Source organism: Boleophthalmus pectinirostris, unplaced genomic scaffold (assembly GCF_026225935.1).
Source record: "Boleophthalmus pectinirostris isolate CB_2022bp ecotype Guang Dong unplaced genomic scaffold, ASM2622593v1 HiC_scaffold_9, whole genome shotgun sequence".
In the NCBI taxonomy this organism is placed as follows: Eukaryota; Metazoa; Chordata; class Actinopteri; order Gobiiformes; family Gobiidae; genus Boleophthalmus; species Boleophthalmus pectinirostris.
The window spans coordinates 7,101,257-7,121,510 of NW_026571541.1; the positions used below are offsets into that span (position 1 = coordinate 7,101,257).

Here is a 20,254-nt window from a genome sequence, read left to right on the forward strand (position 1 = left end):
AGATAACTTGAAAACTAATGCTTCATGACGTCACAAGGTTGAGCATGTGAGCATTCTGGCCTTTGGAGATGAAGACAAACAAACAAACAATACACAACCATGAATGAAACAAACTCTTACAAAAGTCAACTTTGCGTAATATTTGTATAGGACCTTTAAATGTAAATTAGACAAAACAATAATTAGACAAAACAAGATACCTACCTGAATGAATAAAAAAGGATAAGTTATACTGTTATATTCTGGTATACTATTAACATCTCCATGCAACAAACAGAGTCTGCACACTTTAAAAACAGGTGAAACATGAACAGCAAAGTGAGTCAGACGAACTTGAGTACATGATCGGCTTTGTAATGTGTGGTAACTGCACGGTTTGCTTTGAGTTGTTTTAACGTCGTCTTATAAACAAGTCAAACCAGAGCTGGAGGTTTCTCTGGACCAGAAGGACCAGGTTCAGCCCCACCTCAACCCCACCCTCCACCAAGACAACAAGACTATAATTCTGTTCTGCTTATAACACTTTGACACAGGGACTAACATAAGTTTAAGTCGGCCTATAGTGATAATCTAGAAACACAAAGTAATAAAGCTGTTCTTCCTAATGAATGACACGTGTACTAATAAATGACATGCTAATGCAGATACTATAAAGCATTATGCAATTCCTAAGATCAAAGGTGTGCTGGGCTGACCTCTCCACAGATCTGCCCTGTAACTTGGCCTTCTGGTGTCACTAAGGAAACAAGCAGACGAGAAGCCTCCACTAGAAATGTGATCGTGCACATTTAAAACCATATATTCTAAAGAAAATAAAACAAAAAAAGAAAAAAAAGAAAAGAAAAAAGAAAGAAAGAAAGTAAAAGAAAGTGTTTTTTTTTCTTTTTTTTTTAAGGATGGGCACTAAATATTATTTTAATTTTAATCTGTGACTCCAAAACCAACCTAGCACCTAGCCCTAGGTGTGCCCATTTAATGTCAGCTTTGGTGCATCTGCAGAGTTCAGCAGTTCAGCCAACCTTATAACCTATATTTTATCTTTTAAGGACAATTCTGAGATTCTAATATGAATAGCAATTCAGATAACAGACATTCATTCATACATTTTTAAGTCCTTGACAATTTTTTGTCTAGGCTACACTTTAAGCTAGGTCTAACTCTGTTTTAACCTGTGTGTGGCAAAAGGAGAAATTCAATTTATCAACTGAATAAAAGTTTATTTTGGTCTAATATGAAAACGTTTGTCCAGTTGACAAATTGAATTTCTCGTTTTGCCATGGATTCTACCTAGAGGACGGGGATTTTACACACATTTAAGTTAGAAAAAAAAAAAAAAAAAGTCTTGTTGTAATGTTTTCCAGGCCCCTAGGTTACAGGCTGTAATTTACTTTACAGGAAAAATGTGTCTCTAAACTTCCTGGCTTTGAATGACACTCAAAAGAATAACTTCATAAAAAACGGTCAAAATATGTGAATAGTCGAGTGATCAGTCAGACAGCAGGGAGGTGCCGTGACTCCAAATGAAGAGTACGCTATTTATTTATCCTCCCCAGAAACTATTTGTTAGAATTCTAAACGGAAATCACGCTTGTCAAGAAGAAAAGAACACGCGCATTTGAACGCCACCTGACGCTACCTGTAACGTAAGGTGAGACCCCCCGCCCCTTTCCTCCCTAAGCCACGCCCCTCCGCATCTTTCAGGAAGAAAAGCCTCAAAGGAGCGGTGTGAGGCGGCGAGCGCGCAACGGCCTGCTTTGCACCCACTTTCGCGGAGTTTTCCCCACTTTTTATGCTGCTTTTTGGGACGAATCCACAGCCGACATGCTAATCCACGAGTAGTAAGTACCGTCAAATCTGAAAAATGACGTTATAACGGTAGAGTTTGAATGGAAAGACTTCAGACCACAACATGTAGCGTACAGGAAAAGGTCTCCAAGAACTTCCCTTGAGACTAGCTTGGTTTCATCAAGGGTAAAACACACACGAGTTTTAATATAATTTAGCGTGGATCGACTTTAGGCTTTTGTTTACATCATAGCCTACACGTTTTGAATGGATTTGGTAAGCATTAATTATATGTATACTCAGAGATAAGGAAACCGTAAAGCAATCTTTGAAGTAGGTTACATTTTTAGCAGCAGTCATTTGATATCCTCTAATACAAAACACACACAAAAATCGATTTCACATACATACATTAGAACAATGTATGTAAAATATTGTCTTAGCTATAATCTTAATAATCCTAAACGTTGTTAAGGGCAATAGAATCTCTCATGGGGACTAAAATGGAAATCAGGCCATCCTAGGTAAACTTTGCTTCAAACTAAACAAATTAGGTTATATAGATTTCATTCACACGTAAATACGGGTAGTTCCAGTGCATGTTATAAGTTTAGAGAATATTGCTTGTAAAATTTTGGGGGAAAAAAGTATTAGTTAAAAATTTGCCCATAAAAGTTCATTTTTTTACTCGTTTGCTGTCATATGAACATCACTGCTCCCCAGCATCAGTGTCACATGACCAGGGGCCAAAGTGCACAGTCAGGCTTATCCCATTGGTTCTGCTGTGAAGACCATAATTCACTTAACATACTTATTTTAATCAAGTTTAGATTTTATCCTCTGCTTTCTATAGGTTAACTGCAGCTACCATTTTAAGCCCCCATTAAGCCAGCGTAGTCGGATAAGCTCGGTCTATATAGAAGTTGTTGCCTGGCAGTCTCCTCTTCCACTCTGTTCTAATGAAATATTTAGGACTGGCTACACTACGCGACAGGTGGCGATTAATTGGCTATTGTAAAATGTCACACAAAAGACACACACACAGCACACACACGTTTAATACTGTCCACAGACTACCCACACACACACGCACGCACATGGTATGACTTAAATAAACTTCGTTATTCAAGCCATACTCAGGGCTTCCCCAAATCCATTGTTACTGTAATATAATATTTTAAATGTAGGTTGAACATCGTGGATACGTCTACTATTTCACATTTTCTAACTACGTAATCATTTTTTTCTTATTGTGGTTGTAATTTATAGAATAGAGGTGGTAAATATTTGTTGGCAAACACTGAAGTCATAGCGGTCATGATATTGTATTGTTTAGAAGTACCGCTGTAACCTGAAGCCACTTACTGTAGATATGGTTTATACTTAGAGGTTTCAAAATGTGTGTTCAGTTGTGCCCAGCGAGTAGGCTTTTCAGATACAGTTAAGTTATTTTAAATGTACAGCTAAAAGATCCACATAAAGGTTTTCAAGTTTTTTTTGTTGATCCTGTCTGCTGTCTACTCTTGCCACTGCCACCTTGTGTTGATGCAATGAATTATTCTTTATGTTATGGCTGCTTCAACGCCGCTTTGACCACAGGGGTTTTTCCTCTGAATCAACCAATGAAAATGCAACTAGTCATTTCGAAATTTGTCACTTAAAGGGCCCATATTACACCATTTTCTGATCTATGTTATATAATGTTGTTTCCTCATTAAACATACCTGGAGTTGTGTTTTGTTTTGTTCACACATGTTTCACACACAAACCCTGCATATTTAGGCTAAGCTCTTCTCTCAAACTGAAAACACTCCACCTTGAGATGTCATTTGTTAATACAGGACCTGCTCCACTGTGGTTTTAAACTCCATACACCTTCAATAGAATCTAAATAAACTAAACAAAAGCTAAAAAATAAACTGTTAACTTGAAAACTACTGCTTCATGACATCACAAGGTGGAACAGAGCATTTTGAGCTTAAGAGACAGACTGATAAAGGTTACTCAAACATGTGTGAATGAGGGTGTAACATTATAATATGGCTTAAAGATCACAAGAGTCAGTTTTAACTAAATATTTGGGCCAGTTGCCACTAAATCTATGTATAATGATTCATTTTGTCCACATTTAAGTACAGTATGTAACTTTTGCTGATGGAGGGTCTGCCATCTGCTTCTCAATTAGATTAGATTTTATTCAACTCTATTGTCTACACACTTACAAATGTGCACTGTGTGACTTTTCTGGAGAGGATCCCTTAACAGTTTGTCTCCATGGAGATGTTAATGCTTTGGCTAAATTTATTCAATTACAGGTGTTATTTATAGCTCTAAAATACCTTAAACTTCCATTATTACTGTAAGTGGGATAACCTCTCCACAAATCTAATTTGTATTTTGGCTTGCAAGTATCCATAGAGATTCTTTTATTTTATGGCAACACTGTGAAACATTCTATGCACATGTCCATGGAGACAAGCAGATGACGAACCCTCCACCAGGCAAGTTACACTGCATCTTTAAAACCTTAAGTACAGCGCAAAAATGAATGCAGTTCATGGAGATGTTCTTGTTTTGCCTTGAATGTCCCACAGTACAGCATTAAACTTTGGCATTAAGATAACCAAGCTAAATTACAGGCCAGATCTGTGGAGAGACAACCTTGGTCAGAGTAAAAATGCATGTTTAAATATATTTTCTAGCAGTGAAAACATCTATAATTAAGTAAACACAAGTTCAATGCTACACACATTTCAGGCAAAGCATTTACATCTCCATGGAGACGGGCAGGTAAAAGTTGCTTAGTGCACTTTACTTGTGTTTAAACTGTCAAGGAGAGTAAAGTTAAAGATGATGTTCACTGCTATTTAATTTTATTAAACAGAAGTGGTAAAGAGACTTAAAGGAAGTGAACCAAGTGACCAATATCTCAAATACAGAGTTTAGAGAATCCAAAAATCTGTTCATTAAGTACTAAAAATATTCTTAGTGACTTTTAGATCTTATTTTAAGTTCCTATATTACACAAAATCGCCTCTTGTGAGTTTTAAGCCTTGTTATAATGTTGTTAACTCCTCAAAAACAGACCTGGAGTTGTGTTTTGTTTCATTCACACATGTTCGCGTAACCCATTAGTATTAGTTTGTCTACATCTCCAAAGCGCAAAATGCTCTGTTCCACCTTGTGATGTCACGAAGTAATGGCTTTCAAGTTAACCCCTACGTTTGACCTTTTGTTCAGTAGAGATTGGCAGTTCCATCACAAGGTGGAACAGAGTGTTTCCTGTTTGAGAGAAGAACTCAGCCTAAACATGCAGGATTTGTGTGTTTAACATGTGTGAATGAAACAAAACACAAGTTCAGGCATGTTAGTGACGAGGAAACAACATGATAACAGCTCAGAAACTAGCATAATATCAGTCTTTTAATCTTTCACAGAGTAATAACCTTTGTATCTTTAATATTCTGAGGAACATGCGCCTTTATAGCTGTTGCACTTACTTCCTTTACCTGAGGTCAGCTGCTGTGTTTCCGTTTTACACTAATTGTTTTATCTTTTTTTTTTTCAGCCGGATCATTCTGCCCATTTCAGTGGAAGAGGTAAGCGCTCACAAAATTATTTCATTTCATTCATTTCACTTTTTTTCATCTGAAGAATCCAAAAATCCACACTCAAGATTTTTCTGATCTATGTTATAACAATGTTTCTTTATCACAAACATACATGGAGTTGTGTTTTGTTTCATTCACTCACTCATTTAATGCACAAAATCTGCGTAATTAGTTAATATATTTAGTTCTTTAGAGTTCTTCTCTCAGACAGAAGACACGCTGGTCCACCTCCGCTGTGTTTTTAAACTCCACACACCTTTACTAGAATCATTTGGATGATTTCAGCCCTGGAATTGCCGATCTCTGCTGAGCAAAAGGTAAAAGGCAGCTGTTAACTTGAAAACTGCCACTACATGACGTTACAAGCCTCATAATCCAGGGTTACTTAAACACCCGTGAACGAAACAAAACACAAATTCAAGGAATGTTTTTGTTCTTTTAACCGCATTATAACATGACGTCAGTTTTACATAATATAGGACCATTAACCACATGCGCATTTTAACATGGAGAATTACTGTAAGGCTGTAGCTGATTGGACAGTTCTAGTTCATAGGAAATAAGACCACATTTTGCTCAGACTTTAATTTCTAAATTCACCTAACCTAAAGCGTGTTCCCGGTCGGTTCTCAGTGGGAGGAAGACCTGAGAAAACCCCGATGCTTTTCCTATGGGCTAAAATAACAGGAGGCTAGTTTGAAGATAAGACTATAGTGCATTGTGCTGCTTACAATGCTGGACCATCTCCTGTGAATGTTATCCCCACATAAAGGAAATGAGAGAAATAACTTGGGTTTAAGTTCGGGCTGGAGGCATGACGCAAATATCACACATGTATTTTCCTAGTATTGATTGGACTCATAAAATGTATTTCAGTACCAAATTTCTGAACTTAAAGAGTACAGATATGTGGTGTTTTGTTGTTTTAATAACATTTTTAATATGAGGTCCAGGCTGGACCGTCCAGCCCTAACTACAGCGTGTTTGGGCTAGTTCTGGTTTAGTTCCATTTAGTGTTGTCACAATACTAAAATGTCAAACTCTTGATACTAAGAAATAGACTTGATACTGATTTTCATAGGATGATGATAGTAAAAATACTATTTATTTAGACAATAGAATGTCCTTTTCATCATTAAATAGTGGTACTTTCCATTCTGTTCCCATGTGGTCTTACATCTGTGTAATCCCCCAATGATCCAGGTAGTTTCCATGGTGTATCATGGGTGTACACTAGTCTATGTGCTCTTATACTTGTTCTGACACATCTCAGGATCATTCTAAAGCTATTCAGGAAAGATACATTTTAGTCCTATTCTAAACTAGTTTTAGTTTTTACTCTTAGTGTGACAAGCCTAATCCCAGTTGACCTATTTAGAAGGGGTGTAACAGTACACAAAAATCGTGGTTCGGTACATACCTCGGTTTTGAGGTCACGGTTCGGTTCATTTTCGGTACAGTATGGGAACAAAATGCAAAACCGTTTGCTTGTTGTTTATTTGTGTTTTTATTAATCCAACAATTAGTTTTAACATTATACAAACATGAAAATAAGCGCTGCTTGGTAATACTAATAAGTTAAATAAAATATTCTCAAATAAGCAACAAATGTATGAAATATAATTAAAAAATAAATTCCTTGTAAACAGTAAACAAAACGTTTTGAAAAGTAAAGCGCAGCACTAACAGTTCCAGCATGAAGTTTTACTCAGTCTTCATGTTTTTGGCCAGAAAAAAACTTGTCCACATTGTCTGCAGTAAGTGCAGAACTGCTGGAGATTCTGTGCTGGCAAAAGGACCGGGGCGCTATGACTGTAGTTTTGCGAGGATTCACGGTTCGGATGGACGTAGTCAAGGTGGGGGGAAATTGTTGTTGATGCGGCCATCCTAACTATAAAGCACTGCGGGAAACACTGCCCCCCAATCACGGACGGGTTCCATCTGAATATTAAAGAGCCGAGCCTTCTGTGTAGCTGCACGTGTAGTGGTGGAATGTAAACACACACAAATTGCATGAACTCACTGGTGCACAACCCTGCACCGAATACATGTACTGTTACACCCCTAATATTTAGACCTATTTTATTCCTGCGTTGACCTCTCTTTGTTGTTTTAGTCCTCTGTAAACTTTTTTCAGGTTTTCTTGGCTTTTAGGTGCTGCTCAAATCATATATTTCCACATTCGCTGCCTTTAAACCTCCTTCAAATACCCTTGCTCCGGCTCTGGACTCTTATCTGCCTTTGCGCTCTTGAGCAGGTCACTCCAGCCCCCTCACCTTTGCCCTGATTTCACTCCCCGCTTCACAACATGCTTTACTTCCTGATTAATTTCTCCAGCTCGGGTTGGACCCACATCTCTACAGTGGCCCCTTTGTCCGGACCATTGCTCCACTAAACCCCTCTAAAGCTTTGGCTGTGTGACCGGCTTTCCTTATGATCCTCTCAGACGTCAACTAAGTTCAGTACACTTTATTTGGGAGGAAAGTCATAGGATTTTGTCTGGGATTCAGAAGACACACTTAAGCCGATCATGATAATTACTATATCGATTTATCATTCCACACATGAAAGCCTGAACAATATATTATGGGGCTCAGTATTTATTGTGTATATACTATTTGTTTTCAATAGTGAGGAGATTTTTGCCATTTTTTTGTAATAAGGTCAGATTTGAGCTGTAGAGAGTAGAATAAATGACTTCTGTAGCCTTCTTATTGCTTCGCTCTGCTATTTATTTGTTGCTGCTCAGGCTTTTTAATTTAAAATTGGTTTACTGAGATTATTCTGCTTTTTGTCAGCGGCATAAAGTAGTTTCAGTATTATTGTTTATCACAGTATTTCTCTGTAGCTATGTATCGTGTTTCAAAATGATTATAGTGACAGGCCTACTCACTCCTTCAGTACTATATGAAGATGTGAGTCTGGTCACCGGTGAATTTCCCAGAGTTCAAATTGGCGTGATTGACAGGTGGATTAACCTATCAGGGACATGCATGCTCTGTATCAAAGCAAATATGTCTGCTTATGAGGATAAAATAAGGAAAAAAATATGACAGTTGACTGAAAAACGTGACTGATTTCTGCAGGATCAAAGAGTGAAACACTAAACTCAAACTGAACGAATCGAGGTGAGAGAAATGCGATTTTATGTGTAAATAATAGATGAGCAGTGAGCTCCTTTGTTTCACATGTGTCACCAAACAAAAACAAAACAAATCAGACTACACAATCATGTTTGTTCAGACTTGAGACGCGACAGAGGAAGAGGGGACCAGACTGATGTTAATCTGTATAAAAAATGCAGCAGTGTCATTCTAGATTTGCCAGGCGGAGAAACTTTAGATGAAAACCTAACGAGACTGGCTGAAATTGTCCAAATGATTCTGGTGAAAGGAGGAGTATGGACTTTTTAAAAAATACAGTGAGACCTTTCTGTGGAGCGAAGTGTTTTCTGTTTGAGAGAAGAACTCAGCTTAAATGGGCAGGGTTTGTGTGTTAAATGTGTCCTTTTTTCTGTATATAGTGGTCCATGGGCGTGTACTAGTCTATTTGCTCTTCTATCTGTTCAAATGCAGCTCAAGATCATTCTAAAGCTGTTCAGAAAGAGTTCATTTTCATTCACTTATTCTTTTTTGTTTCAATACAGGTTTTAGTATTGATTTAGTAAGACAACCTTAGTCATAATTGATTTTAGTTTAGACCTACACTACTGGTCAAAAGTTTTAGAACACCCTAATTGTTCCAGTTATTTATTGCAGTTAAAGTTGTGCAAGCCCAATGAAGAGCTTGAAATGTTACAAAGGTAAGAACTGAACAGACAGAGGTTAAAAAAAAGATAAAAAAAAACAAAAACAAAGCACAAGTCCAGGCTCTGCCAAAACTACCTCAGGAAAAAACAACAAGATAGTGAGCTTGAAAACATGGAGTGTCCAGCACAGTCTCCAGATTTAATTAACACTGTAAAAACTAAATTCTAGCCAAGTTAAGATGACTTGAACAAAGAAAGTTTTATCATGATTTGTATACATTTCACTTGACAAGTAAAATGATGACTTTTTGTTGTTAAAATATGAAAGTACACATTGTGACACTTGAGATAAGAAAAAAAAACAACTCTTTGCACTTAAAATAAGAAACAAAATCAAATAAGAAAAACACACTTATTCCATTGGCAGATAATTTTACTTGTCAAGTTGTATCTATTCAAATAAAGTAAAATGTTCTTAATTTAAGTCTCTTTAACTTATCTAAATATTGTTTGTTGCCATGTTATCCCCATCGAACTGGTTTGGGATGAACTAGACAGAAGAGTGAAGCGATCTATGAGTGCCACACATTTATGGAATTTCTCCAATAGACTTGGGAAGAACTTTCTGAACATTTGATTTCTATTGTAGAACGAACGAGCCACGAGTGTGTTCAGCTGTTATATCTGCCACAGGTGGACACTTTCATGAATCAAAAGTTTAGAATATGTTTTGCTCAATAGTAAACAGTTAAAAAAAAAAAGGAAAATGTGTGGTGCTCTAAAACTTTTGATCAGTTGTGTATTTTATTCCTTAGTAGTCTCTGTGTTGATTTAGACCTGTTCAGACTTCTTTCAGTTATCTTTAGCTTGAATCATATATTTTTAGATGTTCCATATTCGTACCACACCTTGCCTCTTTGTCAAACATCATCTCGGTTTGGGAGTGCTCTGCCTCGGCATGTTTCCCCGTCCATAATCAGTGGCCATTTTAGGGTTGGCTTGTTCCTTGAGGCCTGTTTAAATCCGCATTACCTCGACCGACTGCAACACACTGGTCCAACCTGGAGAGCCACATTCCTGGTTCAAACTCACTGTCACAAAACTGAACCTCCACCAGAACTAGAGTAGGTCATAGATGTGCTGTTCTCTTCAGTTTATACTTCAGTTATCTGGTTTCTTCATTAGTCTATACTATTTTCTGTTATATGTTTTAATGTTGTTTCTTCATCACAAAGATACCTGGAGTTTAGGGCTGAGTATCATTAAGAAGTTGCCAATACGATACATAGCTCGATACCCAGGCCATGATGCGATACACTGAGCTTTCGATTCGATACGATATATTTCAAATCAATTCAATACAGTTTAATAAAAATAAAGGCTAAATCATGGCTGTGGTACTAAAAGTCTAAATCACCTCTTATGCAAAGTCAATATGAAACACAAACATTTTTATCATCAAAACAGTCAAAATGTCAAATGTGTCGCATGCACCGCAAAAAATAAAATCTTATCAAATTAAGATGACATGAATTAAGAAAGTTTTATTATGATTTGAGTAAATTTCACTTCAGAATAACACTTTTTGTACTTAAAATTTGAAAATACAATTTGCTACACTTAAAATAAGAAAAATAACTCTGTACACTTAAAATAAGAAATGAAATCAAATGTTGCTTGAATTAAGAAAAACACTTATTCCATTGGTAGAATCGACTCACATGTTCTTAAAGATATTTTAACTAACCTAAGTGTTACTTTTTGCAGTGTGAAATGAGTTTCCTTCCTCTGAACAAGCAACAAAACTGTAGCGCAGTAACAAAATGATTTAGTAAAATAAACAAAAGAAAATACTCTTGGGGATATATCGATTAAGCAGCCCACAATATCGATACTGTATCATCACATTAAATTATATGATATATCAATATTTCAGTACTTTTGCACACCTCTACTGGAGTTGTGTTTTGTTTCTTTCACACATGTTTAACACACAAATGCTGAGTTCTTCTCTCAGAGAGAAAATGCTCTGTTCTACCTTGTGATGTCATGTGGTGTCATGCGGTAATACTTTACTTTATATATTATATCTCCAAAGCTCAAAATGCTCTATTCTACCTTGTGATGTCATGTGATGTCATGTGGTAATACTTTACTTTAAATATTATATCTCCAAAGATCAAAATGCTCTGTTCCCCCTTGTGATGTCATGAAGCTGTAGTTTTCAAGTTAACAGCTACATTTTCACTTTAGTTCAGTAGAGATTGGCAATTCCAAAATTTGAAATTATTCATGTGATTCTAGTGAAGGTGTATGGAGTTTAAAAACACAGTGGAGAACTTCTTGACATGACATCACACGGTGGAAGAGTGTTTTTAGTATGAAAGTGGTGTGTGCGTGCGTCAGTGTTAGTGGTGGTCAGAGGGACCGATGGCGCAGATTGGCAGCTGCGCTTCCGTCAGTCTTCCCCAGGGCAGCTGCGGCTATAAAAGAAGTTTACCATCACTGGAGTAAATGAATAATGCTCTTTCAAGAGTCTTTGTGACATATGTCTGTGAAAAGAACTATATAAATAAATCTTACTTGCTTACTTTTCTATTTGAGGAAAAAAAACACAGCCTTAACATGTAGGATTTGTGTGTTAAACATGTCTGAATAAAACAAAGCACAATTCAACATTATAACAAAGATCAGGAAATGGCATAATCTAGGCCCTTTTAATGCTAGTATTTACTTATCCTTTGTATTCTGACATAACCATTGTGCCTACCAAATATATTATTACAACAGATTGGGAGTTGTGTTCCAACCGACAGCACAATACCTTTAATTATGATGAATGCACTACCACCATCTTACAGCCTCCCACCAGTGTAATACAGACCACAGACCAGAGTATTTATCTAATTAAAACTCTTGAGCTTCCTCTGCAGTCTGTCTTGTTTCATTGCACAGCTTTGGCAATAGTATTTTTGTGTGTGTGTGTGGTTTTGAGTCACTTTTTCCGGTGTCAGAGGAAAAGAGGACCAGCCCAGAACAGCTGACTCAGACAAACTGTGGCACTAAATATCGACCTATTTGTTCTGTGAGTTGCTGCGTGGAGTTTCTTGAATATTTTAGTACGTATACCATTGATTCAGTTGAATTTATGGCAGGTGGTATGACAAGAGAATTTTCCCTATGTTGCTCAATTCGGATTTACTATTTACTTTTTGTCTCATGAAAAACAAATAAAATGGCTTTCAGTATTAATTTCCTGAAATGAAACAATACAGACTTTCACCATTGTCATTTAAAACACAAATAGTAGGGATGAGATACGAGATTGGGTCCGCAAGAACAAAACAAGACGAGATTTGAACATAATTCCTAATGTATACGTATTACGGTTCAGTTTCCAGTTTCAGTTTGGTTTCACAATTTTGTTATTTCATTTCATAGTTTTCTTTCTATTGTAGTTCTGCTTTTTGGAGATGTAAGAGATGTAACTCGCCAACACATTACCCTTTTTTCAATCTGATCCAGTTTAAATGTAACACATGGAAAAAAACTCACAAGATTATTCTTTTCTTTTGTGCACGATCTTTTTGTCTGTTTGACAATTTTGTCTCGTGACATCTTGTGGCACGAGATCTTGTACCATCCCTAACAAATAGTCAAACTTCTTTCCTCCAGCAAAGACCCCAGTTTATCATTGAAGATTAGAAGTGACTGAATCTCAATCTTGATTCAAATATGCTTCAAATGTGATTAATTGCAGCCCTTGGCCAAACATGCTGAAATTGTGTCCTGTAATAAAAGTATTGGATTAGAACTTCCAACAGATTTTACTTGCACAATCAGCAGTAGCAGTAGTAAGTAAGTCTCCTCCAAATGCCACAAGCAGTGTATATTTACAAATTCGTTACTTGTACTTTGCAGCTGATGTCATCAACATTCCCAAGCTAACTAGAGACACTGTTCTGTCAGAAGTTCGACTTTAATCTGAGCTTTAGTTTAACACAATCGGACCATAAAAAGCATTGTTGGAACTACAACAGTGAAATGATTTCTGCTCTTAAGTCTCTTAGTCACTCTCACTTTTTTGTTGAAAACCATGAAAGCTTGTATTGATCATAGAGTTGCTGAAATCCATTTAGTATTTTTGAGTTTTTGTATCATCTTAAAACATTAGTGGCTGCAAAGTATCAATTTAAGAAATATTTTCTGTTTTGCACTTTTCTGAATTGTGCTAGTATACATATATAAAACTTCAAATGATTTTCCTGTGTTTTCAGTACCAAATTGGGCAGCTGTACGCCGTAGCGGAGGCCAGTAAAGGAGAGACAGGAGGAGGGGAGGGAGTGGAGGTCCTGGTGAATGAGCCCTACAAGAACGGAGATGAGGAGGGACAGTACACCCACAAGATCTACCACCTACAGAGGTAACTCCGCACACACACACACACGCACACGCATTCATTCATAAATCTTATAAATAGTGTTAATGCTTACATGTAAATAAAAATAAGACACTATTGGTTATTTCAGTCGCAGAGACAACGTTGTTTGAAGTGCTCATATTGTGCTATTTTCTGATCAATGTTGTAATGTTGCTTCCTCATCACAAACACACCTGGAGTTGTGTTTTGTTTTGTTTGCACATGTTTAACTCTGCATATTTAGGCTGAGTTCCTTTCTCAAACAGAAAACACTTTGTTCCACCTTGTGATGTCATGCGCTAATACAGGAAGTGCTCCACTGTGTTAATAAAAGGAGAAAGGTAGCCGCTAACATGAAAACTACAACTTTCTGACATCACACGATGGATGGAGCAGAGCATTTTGAGCTTTGGAGATGTAATCAGTTTATTAGTGTGTCTACATGTGTGCATAAAACAAAACACAACTCCAGATGTGTTTTTGATGAGGTAACAACATTTTGTGTAATATAGGACCTTTATTTATTCTCATCTCCACTGTTCCGGTTGTATGGCATTAAACTTATGTACCCTGCATATATTTAATTAGAGGTGTTTTGTTGGAGAGGAAAAAACATTAAACATTCAACAGCTCTACTTTACATTTATTCACTTACAGGTGGTTTTATAGCTCCAAAATAAGTAGAAAAACAGGCATTCCTACTGTGAGAGGGGGTCGCCTCTCCACGGATTGTCTTTGTGGAGATTGATAAATTTAATGCCATACTGTGGGACATTCCAGAAAAAGCATTAACATTAAAACAGCAGAGGGTGTCAGATAGTTTTCAAAGCATTCTTGGAAAAATGAGCGCCAAGTGATAAAAAGAACACATTGTCCACAAAGAAGTTTGAAAGAAGCACATTTATGTCCCCTTTAATGTGTAACCTAAATACAAAGATGCCATTATTATTTTTTAATGCTTATGAACTCAGTTGTATTTTTGTATTTTCTTCGGTTCTCAGTAAAGTCCCTGGTTGGATCAGAGCACTGGCACCCAAAGGTTCTTTAGAGATCCACGAAAAGGCCTGGAACGCGTATCCCTATTGTAAAACAGGTACAAAACTGTCAAAACCTATATATCTTCATTCACATGTACTGTATGCTTAACTATTATTCCCCATTTCTTTTCATGTGACTCCCTCCCTGTGCTCCTCGGGTCTCCCACACAGTCCTATCAGTAAGAACCTGAATTTTCAATGAAGCAATTTGTCACTTGTGCTGTGAAAAGCACTATGCAAATACACTTGACGTGTGTAAACTATGGCAAATTCTGATCACAATTGCAATTCTTGATTACAAAAATTTTGACTGGCCAAGCTGCTGTGTTTTTATTTAGTGTTTAGGTTCTCAAGCCAATTTGAAAGCTGAACGAGCCCTTTACTATCTGTTGCCAGATCCTTTGTGTAACAGTACTTAAGATTTCAGACCGTAAATAAACACTTGTGATTAAATAAAACATGTCTATGTGTTAACATCACGTTTTATATTGTCCAAATCTACTTAAAAATGTACTTAATTTTTTCTTTGCAGAGTGAGTATGTGGGCGATCGCTTCTCAATTGAGATCATCACGTGGCACAAACCGGACATGGGCACCATAGAAAATGTGAGTCACAGAATTTTAAACTTGTACAGTATTAATACAACTATAGAAAATACACTAATACAATATAATACAGTAGAGTAGAGCAGCTGTGTACAGGCTGTACAAAGAAAAATTATACAATTCTTTGTGTGTTACTAATATTATGGGAAGAAATGGAGCCAATATGGTAATACTGTGCACATATTTAACACACTGTAGGCCTGTCATGACCATTGCTCAAGAAGGTTTTCAGTATTTTTGGGGATGGAATTGAATAATTATAGTTGGGCTTTTCATCTATTGCAGCTCGTGTAATATTTACAATTTGGTTCACTTTGAAAAGGCTTTTTTGTCATCCTGTACATTTGCTTACAGTTTACTTTAAAATGTGTTTTGTGATAGACCCAAGCTTATGAATTATTTGAACTTGAACTTTTTGTTTCTCTTTACAGGTTCACGGTTTAACCGAAGCCCAATTGAAAGACCGTAAAGTGGTTGATATTGACATTGCTGCTAATTTAGACGACCCAAAGGTAATACAAGCTTAATTTAAAATTTGAAGTTATAAAGGAGTGAAACAAAAATGTATTGTTATTTTTCGAGCAGGACTACAAAGAAGACGAGGATCCAACAAAGTTTAAGTCAGTAAAAACTGGGCGAGGACCTCTGTCGGCTGGCTGGCAGAAAGCTCTGGAGTCTGACACAAACACGCCCCACATGTGTGCCTACAAACTGGTCAAGGCTGAGTTCAGGATGTTTCCTATTCAAGGCAAAGTAGAGAGCACTATTCAGAAGGTGAGTTCATTTACTTCAAAATGTAACATCTCAATGAATGTCTCTTTGATTTCACTTTTAAGTTTGTCTTAATGGCCCCAAATTGAAATCAATTTTAACTTTTATTCATGCTCACATAGACCACTTCACAACATTACCACTAGAGGGAGACAGGCACAAACCCAAGTGATTAGAGCAATTTGAGATGTAACATTTAACATTTATCAGATGACTCGGGCTTACTACTTAAGTAATGTCCCAACACTAACTCTTAACTGTAACCCTTTATTTATCTCTTTACTAAGCCTGAATCATTCTTAATAAATCATTGGTTCTTCACCAATTAATTCTTTGTTCTTGCTTTAGTAAAGCTACTTAAAATGTAGTCATTAGAAAGTGGTACCTGACATAGTATGTAAAGTAAAAAGGGCTGTATGAGTTGGAAAAACAACACTGAATTGCGTTTTTTCTGACTAACACTGAAATTAGATTTCTGATTTGTGTTTTAATAATTTGATTCTGTTCAAAGTTCATATTATAAAATTTTATGAATTGACAAAAAGACTGAAACGTGGTGTTACGGCTCGGTTTTATGACCGCAACAGAGAAAGGTGGTGGACATGATGACGGCAGAGGTTTTAGCTCTCTGCTGGAGCATTTATTAATGAGTTACAACAAATATGTGCATTGTGGTAATTGGCTGATGGTGCGGTTCGGTGGAGTCGAGCCAGAAGAGCAGCCATGGGTGTAGGGTCCTTTTTGATAGGCAGCTGGATGCGCTGAGCTCTAGTGCATCTGGGTCACCTCAAAAGAGAACAATAATTAATAGAAACACGGCACAACAGTTGCCATGACACATGGACTGATAAATTAATACAAGAATCACATTTCAGAACTACAGGGCTTGCAGTTTCATGCAGAATAAGACCAGACATGTTGTTGTTTGTGGAGGAAATGATAGGTCTTCAATATCTGCGGCTTTTTCACATTATGTCCATTGAAATTGTGATTTTGATACAATAGCCCGAAAAGTGAATACACAGTTGTGTCATGGTGTGTTTTTCAAAGACCTGTTTATATCTGAATCTTGTGGTTTCAGATGGAAAAGAGGTTGTTCACAACCTTCCACAGAAAGCTCTTCTGCACCCTGGACGACTGGCACGGCATGACCATGGCTGACATCCGAGAGATGGAAGAAAAGACCAAGGCCGAGCTCGATGAGGTGAGTTTAACCCCAACTTCTGCTCATCAGTGACAATGTCTTAACTTCAATAGTGTTCATTCCAGTAGCAATCAATAACAGTAGTAAGAGCCAATAACGGAATCATTTTGGCCAAGTGTAAATGTAATAAACCCATAATTTAATAAGAGGCCAATAATGTAACTCTAGTGAGGCAAAAATATAATCTTGTCAATAATGTAAGTTAAAGGCTCGTTTATCATATATTTTCTTAAATCTTATAATTAATAAATCACACTTCCAAATTTGTTATTGTGACAGGCCTAATAACGTGTCCCCACATATATTTTTATGTACTTATTTGCATATTTTTGTAATAGTAATTTCATCAGGTGGCAGACCGTCAACCAGAAAAGTTACATGGTCCATCTTTGAAGATTAAAATATAACACTTTCCCCGTTTTTAGCACAGTAATTATAATGTGATGTAATGCTACTCTTTTCCTCATTTTAACCAACTTTATCTTTACAGCTGAGGAAAAAGGGAGCTGTCCAAGGCACAAAAGCTGACAAATAACTCCAGTGAGTAAATATTACTTGTACATTTGAACAGACTGTATAAAGGTCCCATATTACTCTACCTTCTGATCTGTTTTAATGTTGTTTCCTCATTAAACGTATCTAGAATAGTTTGGTTTCATTCACACATCTTTGACACACAAACCCTGTATATTTAGGCTGAGTTCTTCTCTCAAACATAAAACACTTTGTTCCACCTTGAGATGTCATGAAGTAATTCAGGAACTCCCTACACCTTCACTAGAATCATTTGAATCATTTCAGCCTTGGAATTTCAAACAAAAGGTAAATGGTAGCTGTTAACTTGAAAACTACCACTTCATGACATCACAAGTTGGAATAGAGCATTTTGAGCTTTGGAGATATAGGCAGATTAGTGATAGAGGGTTACTCGACATCTGTGAATGAAACAAAACACAACTCCAGGTCTTTTTTTGATGAGGCAACACCATTATAACATGTCTTAAAGCTCACAATAAGAAATTTTGCATAATGACCTTTTAATTGCAAATCATATTTAGTGTTATAGTGTTAATATTAATATAGTGTTAATATATATTTTTTTACTTTTCAGACTCAAAGTCCTCTCAACTCTCCCCTCAACCATCATTGGACCAGTAGACCGATACACATCACTTTCAGCACCAATTGCTACTGACACTAAATAAACCCTGCATTTGTAATGTAATTATGTATTTTTGCACTACAAATGCAACCTTAGTAACTAACATTGATCAAACTTCTTACCATCAACATCAGTGTATTGGTCAGGGAGGATGGGATCAGGGAGTCTCACTGTTAAAGGCACTGTACTAGTTTTTAAAAACATTACCTTTATGCATTCCGATCATTATAAGTTCTTTTCACAACATTTAGAGACCAGAGTGGTGTTTTTTGCCATCACAGTAAAGCTAATAATAACTAGCATGCTAACAGTGTACTTCCTCATTCTCGGATTATAAAACACTTTCTAATTAGATTAGAGTAGAAGACAGCACAAAGCGGACTTACTTTGACCTCAAGAGCTGCTTGTATAATTTATCTGTACTGACACGTTTTGTCCAAATATATGAAAAAAAAAAGTCACGTACAGGGCCTTTAACTGTTGAAATGATTATACTTTTACTATTGTCGTTTTCTTGAATTTATTGATGTATCAGGTTTACAAAACAATCTCAATAAGAAGTTAAATACAGCTGGATGAAGACTAAGTTATGCATTGTAAACATAAAGGCATTTTCTATAAGGCAACCAGCAATTCTAGAAGAGTTTGTATGCTTGATGTTTTGTCTTGTGAGGTTGAGTTGTGATTGTTTAAAAAATGCTAACTTTGTATTTTGTGTTAGTATTTAATTAAATTTCGGTGATTTTACCCTATATTCACGATAATTCTGTTGAAATATGTTTCTGTAAATGCATTTGTTGAGTTTGAGCCTGTGAACGGCACCTTCCAAACTCAGTGTTCTTATACACAAAGTCCAGAGCAATCTGTTGCCTTGGAAATAAAACTTTAAGTGCTTTTAGTTTAAGAGTTGTGTTTGATTTGTGATAACACCCAAATAATGAATGAGATCATAAGATTTTACACTTTGACACCTGCAATTACACAATGATTAAAAAAAAAAAAAAAAAAAACAGAAGTAGATGGTTAAAATCTTATATTACACCATTTTCTGTATGTGATGTTAGAATTTTTCCTCATCAGAAGCATAACTGGAGCTGAGTTTTGTTTCATTCACACACATTCACGCTTTTTTCTCAAACAGAAAACACTCTATTCCACTTTGTGATGCCCTGTGTTAATACAAGAAGAGCTCCACTGTGTTTTTAAACTCCATAACACCTTCACTAGAATCATTTGACCAACTTCAGCCCTGGAATTGCCAATCTACTGAACTATGTTAAAACTGTTCACTTGAAAACTGCTGCTTCATGACAAAGTGGAACATAGTATTTTAAGGTTTGGAGATGTGAGCAGACTAATAATGCAGGATCACACAAAGATGTGTGAATGTGTGAACAAAATAGAACTCCAGTTATGTTTCGAAGAAATCATGTTACAGCATGTCTTAGAGCTCACAAGAGTTATGCAATATTTAATTTAAAAGTGCTATATTTTTCTCATGAATGGGCACCTACCTACTTTGTGATCTCAGATGTTATTGGTTTGCCTGGAATGTTCCACTTAATTGCATTAAACTATTGACTATATACAGTCTATGCATTAAACTAATCTATCTTGCATTAATTCTGTTACAGGCATTTTACTTGCTAATGAATAGATTGAAAAACATGCATTCTTATTGTGAATAGGGTCACTTATGTGATCTGTAACTTGATTTGGTGGCTTAAAAGCTTATCTCCATGGAGATATACACGTTTAATGCCTTACTTTGGAACATTCCCAATTTCTCCTCTCTGCAAAACCACTCCTTCAATGTAGCTGGGGCAACCTTTCAGGAGCAGTAACCTGTGCTGTACCTGATGATCTCTTTATTCAGTTATTTAGCTGAAAAATTTACCTTTCATAATAT

General features: G+C 36.4%; 1 protein-coding gene across 1 annotated transcript; it reads left to right on the plus strand.

Moving 5' to 3' along the window:
* The first annotated feature begins 1,681 nt into the window (after positions 1-1,681).
* Positions 1,682-19,243, plus strand: LOC110160363 (phosphatidylinositol transfer protein alpha isoform-like). Its single transcript, XM_020925001.2, has 11 exons — positions 1,682-1,838; positions 5,354-5,384; positions 13,422-13,567; positions 14,566-14,657; positions 14,773-14,780; positions 15,134-15,208; positions 15,640-15,720; positions 15,794-15,982; positions 17,061-17,183; positions 17,674-17,723; positions 18,295-19,243. Exons 1-10 carry the CDS (start codon positions 1,822-1,824, stop codon positions 17,716-17,718), a joined length of 807 nt encoding a protein of 268 aa, XP_020780660.1. The 5' UTR covers positions 1,682-1,821; the 3' UTR covers positions 17,719-17,723; positions 18,295-19,243.
* The last annotated feature ends 1,011 nt before the right edge of the window (positions 19,244-20,254 follow it).

Excerpts from the sequence above, each read along its gene's own strand:
- LOC110160363 (XM_020925001.2), top strand. Across the intron at positions 15,721-15,793 it reads CTAATTTAGACGACCCAAAG|GACTACAAAGAAGACGAGGA; the intron begins GTAATACAAGCT and ends TTTTTCGAGCAG. Across the intron at positions 15,983-17,060 it reads TAGAGAGCACTATTCAGAAG|ATGGAAAAGAGGTTGTTCAC; the intron begins GTGAGTTCATTT and ends TTGTGGTTTCAG.